Source organism: Nyctibius grandis, chromosome 2 (genome assembly GCF_013368605.1).
Source record: "Nyctibius grandis isolate bNycGra1 chromosome 2, bNycGra1.pri, whole genome shotgun sequence".
In the NCBI taxonomy this organism is placed as follows: Eukaryota; Metazoa; Chordata; class Aves; order Nyctibiiformes; family Nyctibiidae; genus Nyctibius; species Nyctibius grandis.
The window spans coordinates 114,806,929-114,823,652 of record NC_090659.1 but is presented as its reverse complement, the minus strand read 5'-3'; the positions used below and the strand labels follow the sequence as shown (position 1 = coordinate 114,823,652).

At 47.3% G+C, this 16,724-nt stretch overlaps 1 protein-coding gene across 1 annotated transcript in view; it reads right to left on the bottom strand.

The window, feature by feature from the left end:
- MAML2 (mastermind like transcriptional coactivator 2) overlaps nucleotides 1-16,724 on the bottom strand; it is a 232,955-nt gene that overhangs the window by 7,151 nt on the left and 209,080 nt on the right. Inside the window, exons 3-4 of the mRNA XM_068395492.1 lie at nucleotides 11,586-11,789; nucleotides 8,267-8,378 (exon numbers count right to left, since the gene is read on the bottom strand). Of these exons, the coding sequence (XP_068251593.1) occupies nucleotides 8,267-8,378; nucleotides 11,586-11,789 (316 nt within the window). The remainder of the gene's footprint in view (nucleotides 1-8,266; nucleotides 8,379-11,585; nucleotides 11,790-16,724) is intronic.

Genomic DNA, 16,724 nt, shown 5'->3' with positions numbered 1-16,724 from the left:
GTTAACCAGGACTGCCGGTAGATAATCGAGAGTGGTTTGGCAAGTTCATTTGCCAGTTCCTTCATTACTCTGGGGTGAATCCCATCCGGGCCCATAGCCTTGTGGGTGTCCAGCTGGCACAGCAGGTCACTAACCGTCTCCTCCTGGATCATGGGAGATTCACACAGCCCCCCGTCCCTAACTTCAGGCTCTGGGGGCCGAGTCTCCTGAGGACAACCGGTCTTGACATTAAAGACCAAGGCAAAGAAGGCATTGAGCACCTCTGCCTTTTCCTCATCCCCTGACACTACACTACCCTCCTCATTCAGCAAGTGGTGGAGGCTCGCCTTGACCCTCCTTTTGCTGTTGATGTATTTGTAAAAGCTTTTTTTGTTGTCTTTGACTGTAGCAGCCAAATCGAGCTCTAATTGAGCTTTGGCCCTTCTAATCTTCTCCCTACACGACCTGGCCACGTCCCTATAGACCTCCCAAGTTACCCGACCCTTCTTCCAGAGCAAGTAGGTTCTCTTTTTTTCCTTAAGTTCTAGTCTAAATCCCTGTTTAACCAGGCCGGTCTTTTTCCCCGACGGCTTGTCTTCCTACAGACTGGGACAGCCTGCTCCTGAATATTTAACAATTCCCTTTTGAAGCACGTCCAGCCTTCCTGGACTCCTTTGCCCTTCAGGACTGATTCCCAAGGGACTCGGTCCACCAGCCTCTTAAACAGTTTAAAGTCTGCCCGCCGGAAATCTAAGGCAGAAGTTCTACGCTTGCCCCTCCTTACTTCCCCCACTATCGAAAAATCTATTTCGTGGTCGCTACTCCCAAGACAGCCACCGACCCTCACATCTCCCACTAGTCCTTCTCTGTTCACAAACAACAGGTCAAGCAGGGCCCCTCCTCTAGTGGGCTCATTTAGTGGACTCATTTAGTGAGCTCACTAAATACATAATAAGTGGGCTCATTTAGTGAGCAACCTTTGACCAGGTTGCTCAAAGCCTCATCCAACCTGGCCTTTAACACTGCCAGGGAGGAGGCATCCACAGTTTCTCTGGGCAGCCTGGGCCTGTGTCTCACCACCCTCACAGTCAAGAATTTCTTCCTAATATCTAATCTAAACCTACCCTCTTTCAGTTTAAAACCATTCCCCCTCATCCTATCACCACATGCCCTTGTAAAAAGTCCCTCTCCAGCTTTCCTGTAGGCCCCCTTCAGGTATTGGAAGGCTGCTATAAGGTCTCCCCAGAACCTTCTCCAGGCTGAACAGCCCCAACTCTCTCAGCCTGTCTTCACAGGAGAGGTGCTCCAGCTCTCTGATCATCTTCCTGACCCTCCTCTGGACTCGCTCCAACAGCTCCATGTCATTCTTACATCCAGAGCTGGATGCAGTACTCTAGGTGGGGTCTCATGAGAGAGGAGAAGAGCGGCAGAATCCCCTCCCTCGACCTGTTGGCCATGCTGCTTTTGATGCAGTACTGCTTTTGATGCAGAAGCTACCATTTGTGGCTAATTCTGCCCAGTGGAGGATTTTTCTGTATCTGACATCTGCCAATGAATGACAAGAAGAGAGGTTTCTCTTCAGCCTCCAGACCTCAACACAAGCTCACTACTGTGGCAGATATGCAGCTATGTAGTCTCTATTTTGAGGCCACAATAAGTCTTTTATGCAGTGTAGGCTGATTGCTTATGCAGTGCAAGGCTCTGAATTAATCCTTGAGAGATTGGTTGTAGAAGACTGAATGTTTTCTATACACAGCCAGTGTAGATATCACTGTGGCGAACCCGCCTCTGCACACAACCAGCTGCTCCACAGCTTAATTCCCTCCGCTTCTGTCACTTCCAGTACAAGCCCTACAAGAAGTTCAGCTGGGAGAAGTCAGGTTCAAGGCAAATAAAAGATGTTTCTTCACACAACATGTGGGTCAGCTGAAGAAATCTTTTCCACATGGCACAGTACAAGCTAAATTCTTGTACCACTTTAAGTGTCTCCCAAAGTGTGAGAAAAGCTTTTGAATGGTCTTGCTACCAAGGTACCACCACATTTTGGGAATTCCCTGAGCCTCTCCCAGAGGAGGAATGAAGGAACATGCAGCCCTGGAGCTTTGCTATTTCATAGGTAGCAACTAGTAGCAATTGTTGGACGTGGGACACCACCTTGGTTTGATCCTTATTACATACAACAAAACCAGACTGAATTTGACTAACTTCGACTTTGTCATCAAATCTTATTATGTATTAGTCTGTGTGATTAACTTCATTAGTTGGTCCATCATCAACTCCTTCTTTCCACACAGGTACTTCAAGACTGTGATCATGCCTGCAGCGTTCTCCAAATACATCAGTCTCAGTGCGTGGCACGTTTTCCAGTCCTTCGGTCCTTCTCATCTCTTTTCAGAACTTGACCATTTTCAACACTTGATTTCAAGGCTCTACGTCCCAGCTCTTGCACATCTCCAATGTAAAGTGAACTCTTTTTTCCTTGTTCAGCATCATCTCAGACTGTGTTTGTCCTTTTGGTTGCAATCACACAGCCTGTTTACAGTGATATGTGGAGACCTATCACCCGGTGGATAGATGATGGTAAAGCAGTGGATGTGGTCTATCTCGATTTTAGTAAAGCATTTGACACGGTCTCCCACAGCATCCTCGCAGCTAAACTGAGGAAGTGTGGTCTGGATGATCGGATAGTGAGGTGGATTGTGAACTGGCTGAAGGAAAGAAGCCAGAGAGTGGTGGTCAATGGGACAGAGTCCAGTTGGAGACCTGTATCTAGTGGAGTCCCTCAAGGGTCGGTACTGGGACCAGTACTGTTCAATATATTCATTAATGACTTGGATGAGGGAATAGAGTGCACTGTCAGCAAGTTCGCTGATGACACAAAACTGAAAGGAGTGGCTGACACACCAGAAGGCTGCGCAGCCATTCAGAGGGACCTAGACAGGCTGGAGAGTTGGGTGAGGAGAAATTTAATGAAATATAACAAGGGCAAGTGTAGAGTCCTGCATCTGGGCAAGAACAACCCCATGTATGAGTACAAATTGGGGACAGACCTGTTGGAGAGCAGCGTAGGGGAAAGGGACCTGGGGGTCCTAGTGGACAGCAGGATGACCATGAGCCAGCAGTGTGCCCTTGTGGCCAAGAAGGCCAATGGCATCCTGGGGTGTATTAGAAGGGGTGTGGTTAGGAGGTCAAGAGAGGTTCTCCTCCCCCTCTACTCTGCCCTGGTGAGGCCGCATCTGGAGTATTGTGTCCAGTTCTGGGCCCCTCAGTTCAAGAAGGACAGGGAACTGCTAGAGAGAGTCCAGTGCAGAGCCACGAAGATGATTAAAGGGGTGGAACATCTCCCTTATGAGGAGAGGCTGAGGGAGCTGGGTCTCTTTAGCTTAGAGAAGAGGAGACTGAGGGGTGACCTCATTAATGTTTATAAATATGTAAAGGGCAAGTGTCATGAGGATGGAGCCAGGAACTTCTCAGTGACATCTCTTGACAGGACAAGGGGCAATGGGTGCAAGCTGGAACACAGGAGGTTCCACATAAATATGAGGAAAAACTTCTTTACGGTGAGGGTAACCGAACACTGGAACAGGCTGCCCAGAGAGGTTGTGGAGTCTCCTTCTCTGGAGACATTCAAAACCCGCCTGGACGCGTTCCTGTGTGATATGGTCTAGGCAATCGTGCTCCGGCAGGGGGATTGGACTAGATGATCTTTCGAGGTCCCTTCCAATCCCTAACATTCTGTGATTCTGTGATTCTGTGATTTCCTTATGTGCTGTGTTAATTTTGTATCACTCCGGTTTCTTACCCAAAATAGGCAGTATGAAGTCATGCTTTAAAGGACATCACCTGAACAACTATTACCTTTATCAACCAACATTGTGATTTCACTGAAAAAAAATACCATGCTAGTTTGAAAAGATTCTTTTACATCAGCCCATGTTGCCTGACATTAATTATATTTCCTTCCTAAATTCTTTATTATTCAGGCTGTATCAGCTCCCCAGTATTTTTGATGAGCTCTGCATTACGTCACTAGGGCTACAATTACCTACTTACTCTTTTAATTTTTGTCATGGTATTAGCACTCTTCTTTGGAGTTTCGAGACTAAAATGTGATATTAAGAATTTGAAGAACATCTCAGCCAGCTCTTTTAAAACTCTTGAAGACAAATCATGCGCATATATGTTTAAAAAAGTCTATGTTTAGGAACAGCTGTTTAATGTACTGTTCCTGTTGAAATTTTACCATAATGGTGTTCAGTTCCTTCAGACTGGAACGGAAGAAAAAATTACCATGTATTTCTGCCTTTTCTGCATTATTTTTATACATATGAGGTTTCCATTTAGTAATGGATGCAAAGGATTCCTTTTTTCCCTAAGTACTTAAAAATAACCTCTTCCCAAATCATTGTTAGCACTGAGCGTAACTCCACAACCAGAGTTGCTTGTTCCAAATCAATATAAACATAAGATACCTTATCCTGGAAGGCAGGCTGTTCCACAAACTGGCTCTAAGCAGGAGATATTTGACTATAGAGAATCTAATTGTCCTAACAATTATGTTATCCTGACTTAAGCACCTAAATGCAGTCCCCGAGCTGGGCAGTCCCTGGGACAGGAGATGCTATTAGGAGTCCACCTGGTTTTACCCCTACAGGGACAATCAGATTCTCCTCTATGTCTTCCCAGTGAGCCACCTAACTGAATTTAGCTCTGGAAATGAAGAGGAGAAAATCAGTGCTCAGCAGGGAACCTCACGATTAGCCCTGTCTTTGGCTTTGCTAGTGGGTTGTGCATTGCTCACTGCTTTTTGGCAATATTGTGACATCTTTTCGCAGGGATGATAGAGATGGAGGCTCTGAGGGTGGACTCAGTCCCACGGTGACATGGGCAGTGGGACTGAGTGTGCCCTCAGCAAGTTTGCCAACGACACCAAGCTCTGCGGTGCAGTCGACACGCTGGAGGGAAGGGATGTCATCCAGAGGGACCTTGACAGGCTTGAGAGCTGGGCCTGTGCAAACTGCATGAAGTTCAACAAGGCCAAGTGAAAGGTCCTGCATGTGGGTCGGGGCAATCCCAAGCACAAACACAGGCTGGGCGGAGAATGGATTGAGAGCAGCCCTGAGGAGAAGGACTTGGGGGGATGGTTGAGGAGAAGCTCAACACGAGCCGGCAGTGTGCGCTTGCAGCCCAGAAGGCCAATCGTATCCTGGGCTGCATCAAAAGCAGCGTGGCCAGCAGGTCAAGGCAGGTGATTCTGCCCCTCTACTCCGCTCTCGTGAGACCCCACCTAGAGTACTGCGTTCAGCTCTGGGGCCCCCAACATAAGAAGGACATGGAGCTGTTGGAACAAGTCCAGAGGAGGGCCACAAAGATGATCAGAGGGCTAGAGTACCTCTCCTATAAAAAGAGGCTGAAAGAGTTGGGGGTGTTCAGCCTGGAGAAGTCTCCGGGGAGACCTTCTAGCAGCCTTCCAGGACCTGAAAGGGGCCTACAGGAAAGTGGGAGAGGGACTTTTTACAAGGGCATGGAATGATAGGACGAGGGGGAATGGTTTTAAACTGAAAGAGGGTAGATTTAGATTAGATATTAGGAAGAAATTCTTGACTGTGAGGGTGGTGAGACATTGGAACAGGTTGCCCAGAGAAGTTGTGGAAGCCCCCTCCCTGGCAGTGTTCAAGGCCAGGTTGGATGGGGCTTTGAGCAACCTGGTCTAGTGGAAGGTGTCCCTGCCTGTGGCAGGGGGGTTGGAACTAGCTGATCTTTAAGGTCCCTTCCAACCCAAACCATTCTATGATTCTATGATTCTTCGCTCCCTTATGCCGTTACTAAAGAGGAGGAATGGCACAGAAATCGGTGGCATGTCAAAAGACCTGGAACAGCCATCTGGGGAGAGCTCCAGCTCAACAAGTTTGTGGAGCCACTTCACTTGCTGCTGGGATGAAGCCCCTCCCTGGGGTGGCCCTTCCAGCTGTTGAGCAGCCCCCAGGGCTACCATCCCACTGCTCCTGCAAATGCCACGCTCTTTGAAGAGCACAAGTGGTCGGGACATGGGTTGTACTTGTTGTGTTCCTCTTTCTTCGTATTACTATTTTTATCCTTTTATTTTTAATGGAAATATTTTCTGTTCTGATTTCTTCCACATGGGAAGAAATATCTTCCCTGGCAGCACTGTGTACAGCAGCTGGCCACCTCGGGCTGAGGTGATTCGGAGAAAAGCCTTCACTGCCTGATCCACCTGCTCATGTCTTGGGGGTTTCTTGCCGTGACCTGGCACTATGGGGAAAAGCATAGAAGAGTAAAATGCTTAATCATGTGACTCCAAGCCCCTGTGTTATTTTATTTAGCCTTTTGTCTCTTCTTTCCTGACCTGAGCAAAGCTATTCCCAAAAAAAAGGGAACAGATTCTCTGCTGTTACTCCCTTATGCAAGAGTTTCCTAATCGCTCCATCTGGTAGCTCTGCTGCGAGCTCCCAGCACAGCCCTTTCTCCCAGGCTTGCCTGAAAAGCTGCTTTCCTCCCTGGGCTCACTCAGTGGGGACTTGAGGTTTGAATGGACAAGTGCTGCCAATCCCACATGTTTCAAACCCAGAAGATGGGACTCCAAATACCACGAGACTGGCAAACAGTCCATCAGATTAAGAAAAGCAAGAAGAGCCACATAACAATGGCGAACTACTTATTTTGGAGCCTTTCACAGATGTGCCTGCAGTCATTTCCATTTTCTCTCTCGGGCTAGAGATGGATTGGTTTTAAGTAAAAGCCAAGAATCTCAGTTAATCATTTGATTCCAGGAATGAGCCTTTAAACAACACACCAAATCACAGGATTCCCCAGCAAACTGTTGGGGTTGCCAAAGCATTTGTTTTACGAGCGCAGGAGGTACCAGGCCAGCAAGCAACACTCTCTGTGCCCCGTGGCGTTGCCCTCACCGTGGGTTATTACACTGGCATCAGCGATGCTTGTGCGAATTTACTGAAGATGATAAACACTCAGGCCTGTTAGAAAGCAGCAGTTTCCAGACTGCAGCAAGTTCATCGCTGCTAGAACCTGTAAACAAAACAAAGGAGTGCATGAACACCGCCTGAGCAGCACAGCCCAGCCCTTCTACGCATAGCTGGGCTGTTGGTGCCATGGCCAGCAGGTTGGGCAGAGGGGTGGCATGTGAGCGAGCTGCACTTGGGAACTCGTTAAAATCGTAATAGAAGCTGAAAAAGTTTTGCTACAAAGGACAGGTAGGAAAGAAAGACTCAGATCCCTGGCTGAATCTGCAAAGCCAACTGTTATGGAAAAACAACTAACCAACCAGAACATCTTTTATTTCCTCAGTGTTGTATACAAAGGTATACTAGAAGGCAAAGGATCCTTTTTATACTTAAATGCACAGACGCTTTGCAGTATAAAGAACATCCTTTGATCCCATCTGCTGCATTTCCCCCACCTCCTCTCTCTCCCCAGCATCTTTTTCTTACTCTGCCTTTGCTCTCAGAGCAGCCTCGCTCTAACCAGCAAGGTGAAGAGCATGAGAAGCCAAGCAGGCAGTCCTGTGCTCCCAAAACTAGACTCTCCAAGGAGATGAGGGCTCAAGAGCTGAAACCAAGGACTAGTCCTGAAGTGTTGGGCATTTTCTGACCTGGACAGTTCTGGCAGAAAGCAAGGGCTTTTAACCTACTGTTTGACTGATCTGTTGAAAAGCTGCTTGTAGAGCAGCACTGAGGCCATGACCGCGGCATATTAAACACACCAAAAGTTCAGATGGTAGCTCTGGTTGCCCATGATGGTGTTATGTGAGATGATACTTAAAAATCAGTATGAGGGTCCTCGTGCTGTACATGAGCTGCCATTCGAAGAGAGAGATGGTTCTCATCTCAGTCTCTGAAGCAAGGTGTACCACATACATGAGAGAAGCATCTGGATGGAGTAAAGTTGGATAGTCAAGAGGACACCTCTGTATCAAGTATTTGGGTGCACATCTGCCCCAGGCAGTGCTAATGGGAGAGGTACCAGCCCTTCCTTCCCCATGTCTGAGAGATGCAGCATTAGCCTGGAGGAACCACCAGCTGATTCTCCAGATCATACATCAGCATTTCTCAGTGGTGGTGGACAGTAAGGTAAATAGCACAGGAGAGCAGCAGCCACCACCCACTGCCTCTGCGGTGATGTAAGTGGGTACCCAGAAAATCGGGCCCTGGCCATCAGTGCCTGCATGGATCTTCTGGATGGTCTTCCAGCTGGAAGGAAGGAAGGAAGAAAGAAAGGAAACAGTTTCACTTAGTCCATGGGCACTTACCAGGATATTGGTTTGCTTGTTGCATGTTGACCATGTTCCTTCTTTGGTCTTTATAATCTGGTGGTGGTCGTGTCAGGTGTCTGTTCAGCTGATCTTGTGGAGTTATTTTCTCCTAGAGGATTAGAGTAGAAATATATTAATTTGCTTTTCTTTATGCTTTCCTGGCTCTGTGTTTTGGCCGCCTCTTTCTTTTCTCAGTATATAAAAAGTCGAAGTGTTCCTCCCTTTCACTCTGTCTGGTTGACAGGAGAGGCATTTGTGAACCTGTGCCATCACCCTCTGAAGTCTGTATGGAAACCTTTCTGCTGGTTGTATTGTGTTTCAGTCTGATCTAACTTTCCTTAAAACCACTGAGAGTTTCTCAGCCTCTGAGAACATTGGACATGTCTGCACTGCAGTACAAAGTGTCCTCTGACATCTGCACCATCTTGCTCACCATACTTATCAGACAGAGGGGCCTGATGGTTCCTCATGGCTCCCTCCTTGTCCATGCAGCTGGGTTTGCTTTCAGAGAAAGCACAGAGACAGAGTAAACACCAGGTCTAACTCAAACACACAGCTCGGATGCGCAGCTGGAGAGCAACGAGGGTCCAGACCTGCAAGGTCCACACCTGCCCCTTGGCTGCATCGATGTTCGTCAACCCATTTCAGCCATGCTGGACTGTGACACATGCTTTGTCCCAGCCATCCCCATCCCTTACTCTCTCCTTCCTCCTGAGCTGGAGGAGCTCCCACAAAAATCATCAAGACCCGTTGCTTTGTCCTCCCCTGTGCCTCTCCTCACCAGGGATGCCAGCAGGAGACATGGCCAGGGTTTAGCAAGGACAGTGCTGGGCCATTTGGCTTTCCTGCTACTCTCCATTGCCCTGTGCTTCCCTGTACACGTACATGGTGCTGCCTTTCCACTTACACTGGGAGTGCAAGCACTGAGGGAAGGACAGTGGGGAAAGATTGCAGAAAAAGCCAGTTACTAGGGGAGATTTATTTTGGGCCTGCAGGGACACATCTCTGCTGAAGGGAAGATAGAAATCCAAGTTCTTGAACTGAAATCTGACTAATTGCCCTGTGTTCATAAAGATCTGGAAAGCGCAGGCACTGGAGTCAGTGGCAAACCTCTCATCAGCATCACTGTGACTTGATGCCTCCAGAGTGTTACCGCCTGCCCATGAGCAACGACTCCTTGAGATGCGTGGCCCCACGGCAGTAAAACATGGGTTTGACCACCTCAGTCACTGGTAAGTCATTGCTGGTGCACACCTAGATGTAGTGTAGATGTGGTGCTTAGGGATATGGTTTAGTGGTGGACTTGGCAGTGCTGGGTTAACAATTGCACTCGATGATCTTAAAGGTCCTTTCCAACCAAAACGATTTTATGATTCTATGATTCTATGTGCCTCCTGGAGTTGTGTTTACTGGGCGGCTGCTGGGAAGGCTTCACGCATCTCTGAAACGTACCTGGGTTTTGTGCTTGGCTGCCAGAATGGCAAACTGGCTCATCAGTGTGCAAGAGTCAGGCCCTGGCTGGTGATGGATGTCCATCAGAGTAATTTGGGGATCTTCTGCTTGAAAAGAGCATGCAAATGGACCTTCTCATGAAAAATCTGTTTTTTCTTCTGCCAGGAGCACTTTAAAACACCAGGAGAAGAGCCTTTCTTGTGGTATTTAGGCATCTCTGTAATGCGCTCTGCGAGTGAGGGGTCTGATTAAGACTTATAAGGCTCATTTTAAGATACCGCTAGACCTGAACCCTTGTGAAGAAGAGAGACAAGTTATCTCCCAGGAAATCCCTGCAATGCATGTAAAAACTGTAGGCAGACTTTGTGTGTATTTCTGTGTACACGATACAAAAGCAAAGGCAAGCTGATCAAAAAAATGCATTCTGTAGAGTGATTTTAATTTCTATTTTATTTATTTTTAAGAGCTATTTGAGCAATTAACTTTTTGTTCTGCTAAACATTCTGACACAAAACCGCAGCACGTAGAACTGACTTGAAACTTCAGTTTTCTTCTGCATAAATTAAAACGTCAACAAATATTTCCTTTGTAGGACAAATGAAATCCTTAATTTCAAACTCAAGCTTTCTAATTGTATTTTTGGAATGGAAATACATTTGTAAACAAAAAGATATTCTCTATAAAAAAACTGAATAATTTTTGTTTTGAAAACATCCCCACAAAAAAATGAATGTTTTTCCACTTCTGTGTCTTTCTTTAATTACTGTATGGCACCCACTAAATGTGTCAGTACTTCTGAGTCTATGTCTTTATAGAGAAAAGAAAGTTTTGGATTCAAAATGTCAGGCCAGCACGAATGGGTGTGCCCCATAGGCTGTCCTGAGAGACATGCAGGTTGAGGTAAATAAGGCACAGGCTCGGGTTCTCTGTCACTGCAGCCTGGGGGAAGCAAAGCAGGAGGTGGTGTCACCTCCGTCCTTCCCCAGCATCCTCCCTACAGCCCCTCTCTCATTACCGCAGGGCACACACATTGGTTTCTGCCTGCCCCAAGGACATGGCAAGCTCAGCTCCTCTTCTAGGACTTCTCTCTTCTGTGCTTTGGCAAGCAGGACTACCAAGGAATGGTGAATATGAGGATGCAGAGGGCATGTGCTACTGCTCTGGGCAGCTGGGACTGCCCCCCGTTGCACTGGCCATGGGTGATGGGCCATGAAGCACCTTCAGCTGTGTCAGTTTGTGCAATATCAATAGCAATGCCAGTTTAGTGGAACAAAGACCACAGATATCCCCCATGCCTCATAAAATGACCAGAAACTCCCAGCTTTTTTTTCAGATACCAGGGGAGAGAGAAGAACTGACTACAAATATCTGGAAATGCAACAACAAAAACAGAGAAAGGAGTACTCATGTATGATCCCAGCCAAGCACACAAACTTGTGTGGAACACTAAAATCGATGTACCTGATCCTTGTATACACACAGGCACTTTATACCATGCTGCCTAGGTTGCAGAGCCTGGAAGTCAACTTTCCTCTGTGGTCAAAATAGCGTAGCAGTGCACCTTAGCTTATCTGGCAAAGAAAACCACTGACAATATTCATATGCCTCAGATTAAGCATATTCTTAGACTGTTCTCATCATGAAACCGCAGGAGCTCAGATACTTGAGTTGTTTCATATAAACTGAAGAAGGTTTCAAAAGGGCTTAGCAAAGTGCTGACAAATATGAGGCACACTCTAGAAGGTCTAGGCATTGCCAGAATGACCTCAAAGTTTTGGGGGCTTTCTTCCCCCTGTTTTAGCTTTCTTTTCTATTGTTTCTATCATAATCGTTTCCATGTAAAATAAGGAACTAGAAAACTTACGGCTTCTGCCAACATCTGCTGCTGTAGAAGGAGTTGTTTTTGCTCCATCATTTGCCGTTGCAGAGCCTGTTTCTTTTCCATCAGTTGCTGATTCAACATTGATTGCTGGGATGAGTTCATGTAACCACTTCCAGTGTTTGGATTTGAGCAAGAACTGGAGCTTGGAGTGGGGCCAGCTCCCTGGCCTACCACAGAGTGTTGATCCTGAAACAGAAGAAATGGCTCGTGAAGGATGAAAATAATAACAAGCATCAAGAAAAGGAAATAATCCTTTTTATGCAATTAGCTCAAGTACAGGATGCAGCCCACAAACTCTCAGGACAAGTGACCGATACAAAGGCTTTGACAAAATAAGAAGGGAATTGAGTAACCTCATTGCTCATGGAAGACTCTGAAAATGTGCCAGGTGGTTCCAGTGGAAAACCTCAATGTTGTACCAGGAGCTTGGGAAACGTTAACAGAAGTAACGGAGCCGTCCTAGGGATCTTTCAGGGAACTTGCATCGGGCCGTATGGCAGTTTGTTTGACCAAAAGGGAACAAACTCAGTGTTTGCTCATTCCTACCATCTGGCAAGCAGCAGTGAGAAGTTACAGACTCATTACTAAAAGTGGCATCTATTCTTAGAAAATACAGAAGCGGTAAGTTGTTACTTCGCAGTGGGATGAGTGGTGCCATTTTCATTCTGTGACAAAAGCAATGTCTGACAGATTGCTAATTGTCTCCCATTAGCAGCAGGATTAAATAGGCTTAGAGTTTATTAACTTCCTTGGTAAAACAAATGTGTAACTGGACAGGACTTTGAAGAGGGCTTTGGGGTCTCCCTGGTCTTTGTGATGGATCTAGATCCGCTCCCTCTTCCCCATGTGCAGCTTCATGAGGAAGGGATGTCAAAAAGTCATCTCAGGCAGCAAGAGGGGAGGCACTTGGGAACCCAGACCCTGCACACACAGGATTAGAATGAACATGGGATGACAATATGCTGCTCATTTACTTTTACCCATGGTTTCCCTTGGCAGCAGTATGTTTTCTGTCTACGTTCTCCACCAATATTTGGTACTTGGACCTTTACCCAATGTAGGAAATAGTTTTCTCAGTCCACACACAAAAATGTGTTACCCCACAAAAATACTCATCCTATGCTGGATCACTTGATAGTCAGGTATTCCTTAGCTGCTCAGCTACAAAGAAAATAGGAGACACTGGAGAGGTCCCAAGAGTCATAAGAAACATCAATTTTCTGACTCTGCTTTGTTGCAATTCACCATAGAAACCAAACCACTGAATTCTGTATAACCATAATATACCAGTGTATGTGCTCCACAACACAGGAATCCCCAACAGCTGCAGTCTGATGCTCCCTGCTACACAGCAGTTCTCTCAATACCAAGGTGTAGTCCCAAGGTCTGGTCTACTACCTAGGTAAAGCTCTGCTCCGTGGACATTGCCTTCCATGGCATCCAGGGAAATATGGACTGACCAACAGCGAAGCAAGGACTGGCCAGGCATACCTACCCATGCCCTGAAGACTGCGGCACACTGGTGCTCATCACTTTGCAAACTCCAGGAAAGCTCATTTCTGGGCCTTAGCTTTTGCTCTATGCATTCAGCACAAAAATGCACCACCACCCCCCCGCCACTACAAACTAATCCAACTTATCTTTCTACCATCTGGCATGGAAGAAACACAATTATTGGTATGGGTATTTCTATTTTAAAATAGTTCTGTGGCTTTTAGATGGGGCCACATGAGTGTGTAGCTAGCTAGATAATTTATTTGATGTCTATTACTGAACTGAAAACCATTGCTTTCTTCTGGAGCCACCTGCAGCCCCCAAGGCAGTGTTACAAACCCACCCTTCAAAATTTATTGGGCTCTTACACAATTATATCCCACACACTTTCTTTCAGTTCCAGAAGGAACCCAGGATTGCTCGGCACTGCCACATTTTTCAGCCCTTATGTTAGCTGCAAGATAGAAAATACCTCCTCTCAACAGACCTGCTTGCCAAGTTGTTGCGCAAACCTTTTTGTCTTTCTTAAAATATTTTGAAAAGAAAAATATGTTCCAATAAATTGGCTTTGACTTCTATATTCAAATGACAACTCTAGCTTGAACCCAGCCACATGTTACATCCATTAATAGAATTCATCTGTTGTGTTTTTGCACAGATAATGCAGGCTCCCCCAAATGTGCTTTCATAGTCCTGCATAAAAAAGAACCCAACAAAGCCCAACTTTTTCTCTCCTTCATCCCCTGACAGCCCATAGAAGCTGGGGGGGGGATTTTAAGATATACTGTGTGGTGTCCATTCACGATACCTATCACAGAAAGCTCTTCTGTAATAGCCACTGGCACAAAACACCAGCTGCTTGGCAAACAGGCCCTGAGAAAACACTATAAATCATCAACTCCGAGCCAGTTTGGGTTCTTTCGCATTTGGTCCTTTCTCTGCTTTTCATGAAATGTCAGTGTGAGCCTATGAATCTATGATGTGTTACTTCTCCTGCCTGCTGAGCTTCCATGGGCAGCGATGTGATGGGAGAAGGAGGAACAGTTCCCTAATAAATCAGAGGATTAGCCGCGCGGCAGTTTGACCCTTCGTGAACCGGTGCTATGGAGCCTTGCTCTCACCCTGCGCTTGCATCACTGCAAACCAGGAGGCAGGAGGGCTACACCGCTGCCAGGGGCGCGGGGCTCTGCCCCTGCGCTTAGACAAGGCACGGTTTCAGACATCACCGCCGAGGAATGGCAGGTTTGGGTTGTAGCTACCCTGCTTGCATTGAACCGTCTCCTTCTGCTCTAAGCCTGGCTCTACTGCAGCAGCTTTACTACACCTCCACACATCTAAAGCTGCTGGTGGCCTGTTGAGCATAGTTCCCGGGTTCCCATGCCTGTGGTTTATGCACTTTAACTTTAGAAACCCCTGGCTGAAGAAAGCCCGGAGCGGGACACGCATGTCCCCTCGCCCAGGGGTGCCTGTGCCCAGCGGGCTGCAGGGGCAGCCCAGCATCCCTCCAACCGGGGAGCTCCTTGTGCTTGCCTGCACCATGACACCATGTTGTTTCCCTGCATGGGGAAGGTAACCCTCTCCCCACTTTGCCTCCAAAGAGATGACACGATTGGGAGCACGTCCCAGCAGCTAGCTGGGTGTCAGGGATGGGCTGGCAGCATCACACCTCCCACAGGTACAGGTGTCAGTCTGGGTTCACCCCCAACTCCTGCTCCGCTGCTGGCACCGCTTGTGCGTGCCACATCTCTCCAGCCCCGCAGACGAGCTGCAGCCCTTGCAGGGCCGTGCCCGGTGCCAGCTGGGGCAGGGGCAGCAGCCAAGGGCTAGGCTAGCATTCACCAACCCATCTGCTCTGCTCGTGCCGGAACTCCAGCACAGCGATGCTCTTGGTGCAAAGAGCTCGAGGTGCGTCTGCTTTGCACCCCATTCTCCGATGTTACAGTGAGATATAAAACCTATGAGAAGCAGGGAGAGAGGCAGAGGCAGCGAGAGCTCCCCAGAGCCAGTAGCACAACTGGGGATTTGTTCATAAGCATCACAAAGAACATTATGCTCAAATGTTTAAATGAGCAGTAAATCAAAACATTTAAGACTGAATTTGCCTTTCACTATCCCTGCTACAGCTGACTTGTGTTCATACACATGAAGGGAGGTTTTGGCTTCTAACACACATACGGACTTTCTAAAATAGACTTTTCTTTTCTTTTCTTTTCTTTTCTTTTCTTTTCTTTTCTTTTCTTTTCTTTTCTTTTCTTTTCTTTTCTTTTCTTTTCTTTTCTTTTCTTTTCTTTTCTTTTCTTTTCTTTTCTTTTCTTTTCTTTTCTTTTCTTTTCTTTTCTTTTCTTTTCTTTTCTTTTCTTTTCTTTTCTTTTCTTTTCTTTTCTTTCCCCTTTCCTTTCCTTTCCTTTCCTTTCCTTTCCTTTCCTTTCCTTTCCTTTCCTTTCCTTTCTTTCTTCTTTCCTTTTCTTTCCTTTTCCTTTTCTTTCCTTTTTCTTTCCTTTTTCTTTCCTTTTCCTTTTTTCCCTTCCCTTCCCTTCCCTTCCCTTCCCTTCCCTTCCCTTCCCTTCCCTTCCTTTCCCTTCCCTTCCCTCTTTTCCTCTTCCCCTTCCCTTCCCCTTCCCCTTCCCCTTCCCCTTCCCCTTCCCCTTCCCCTCCCCTCCCCTCCCCTCTCCTTCCCTTCCTTCTCCTCCTTTCCTTATCCCCTTTCCCTTTCCTCAGCCCCCGCCTGTGAATTAGGCTCTGGCTGCATATCAGCTCCATTGCCCCTTTTGGAGCCATTCCCGGTGCTTTCACCGAGCAGTGCTGCAGATTGCCTCACCTTGGTCCTCTGCTCACCGTGAAGGACAAGCCTGTCCAGCCTCTCTCCTCCCTGTGCCCTGCCAGGTCTGGCAGCTCACACGTGCAAGCCCCTGCCACCACCTCCTGGACTCATGCAGGTCTTCGCTGAGCGCTCTCTCCCATGCCAAGACCCCTCATGCTGCTGCTTAAACGTTCAACACCAAATGATGCTCTCTGTGCCGAGTCCATGGCAAAGAGCTGTGGGCAACACTGGGCATCCCTCCCTCCATGACCCCACAGCACTGCAGGCTCCTTCCACACCACTCTGAAGAGGCTCCTCCATGGAGCTCAAAGAGGTGGATGAAAGGCTCCACAGAAATGCAAGACGTTACTGCATTTACCAGGGAAAGAAGGGGATTTTCCTGATCGCTGATCATATAGAATCATAGAATCACAGAAGGGTTTGGGTTGGAAAGGACCTGAAAGATCATCTAGTTCCAACCCCCCTGCCACAGGCAGGGACACCTTTCCACTAGACCAGGTTGCTCAAAGCCCCATCCAACCTGGCCTTTAACACTGCCAGGGAGGGGGCAACCACAGCTTCTCTGGGCAACCTGGGCCAGTGTCTCACCACCCTCACAGTCAAGAATTTCTTCCTAATATCTAATCTAAATCTACCCTCTTTCAGTTTAAAACCATTCCCCCTCATCCTATCACTCCATGTCCTTGTCAAAAGTCCCTCTCCTGCTTTCCTGTAGGCCCCTTCAGGTACTGGAAGGCTGCTAGAAAGTCTCCCTGGAGCCTTCTCTTCTCCAGGCTGAACAGCCCCAACTCTCTCAGCCTGTCTTC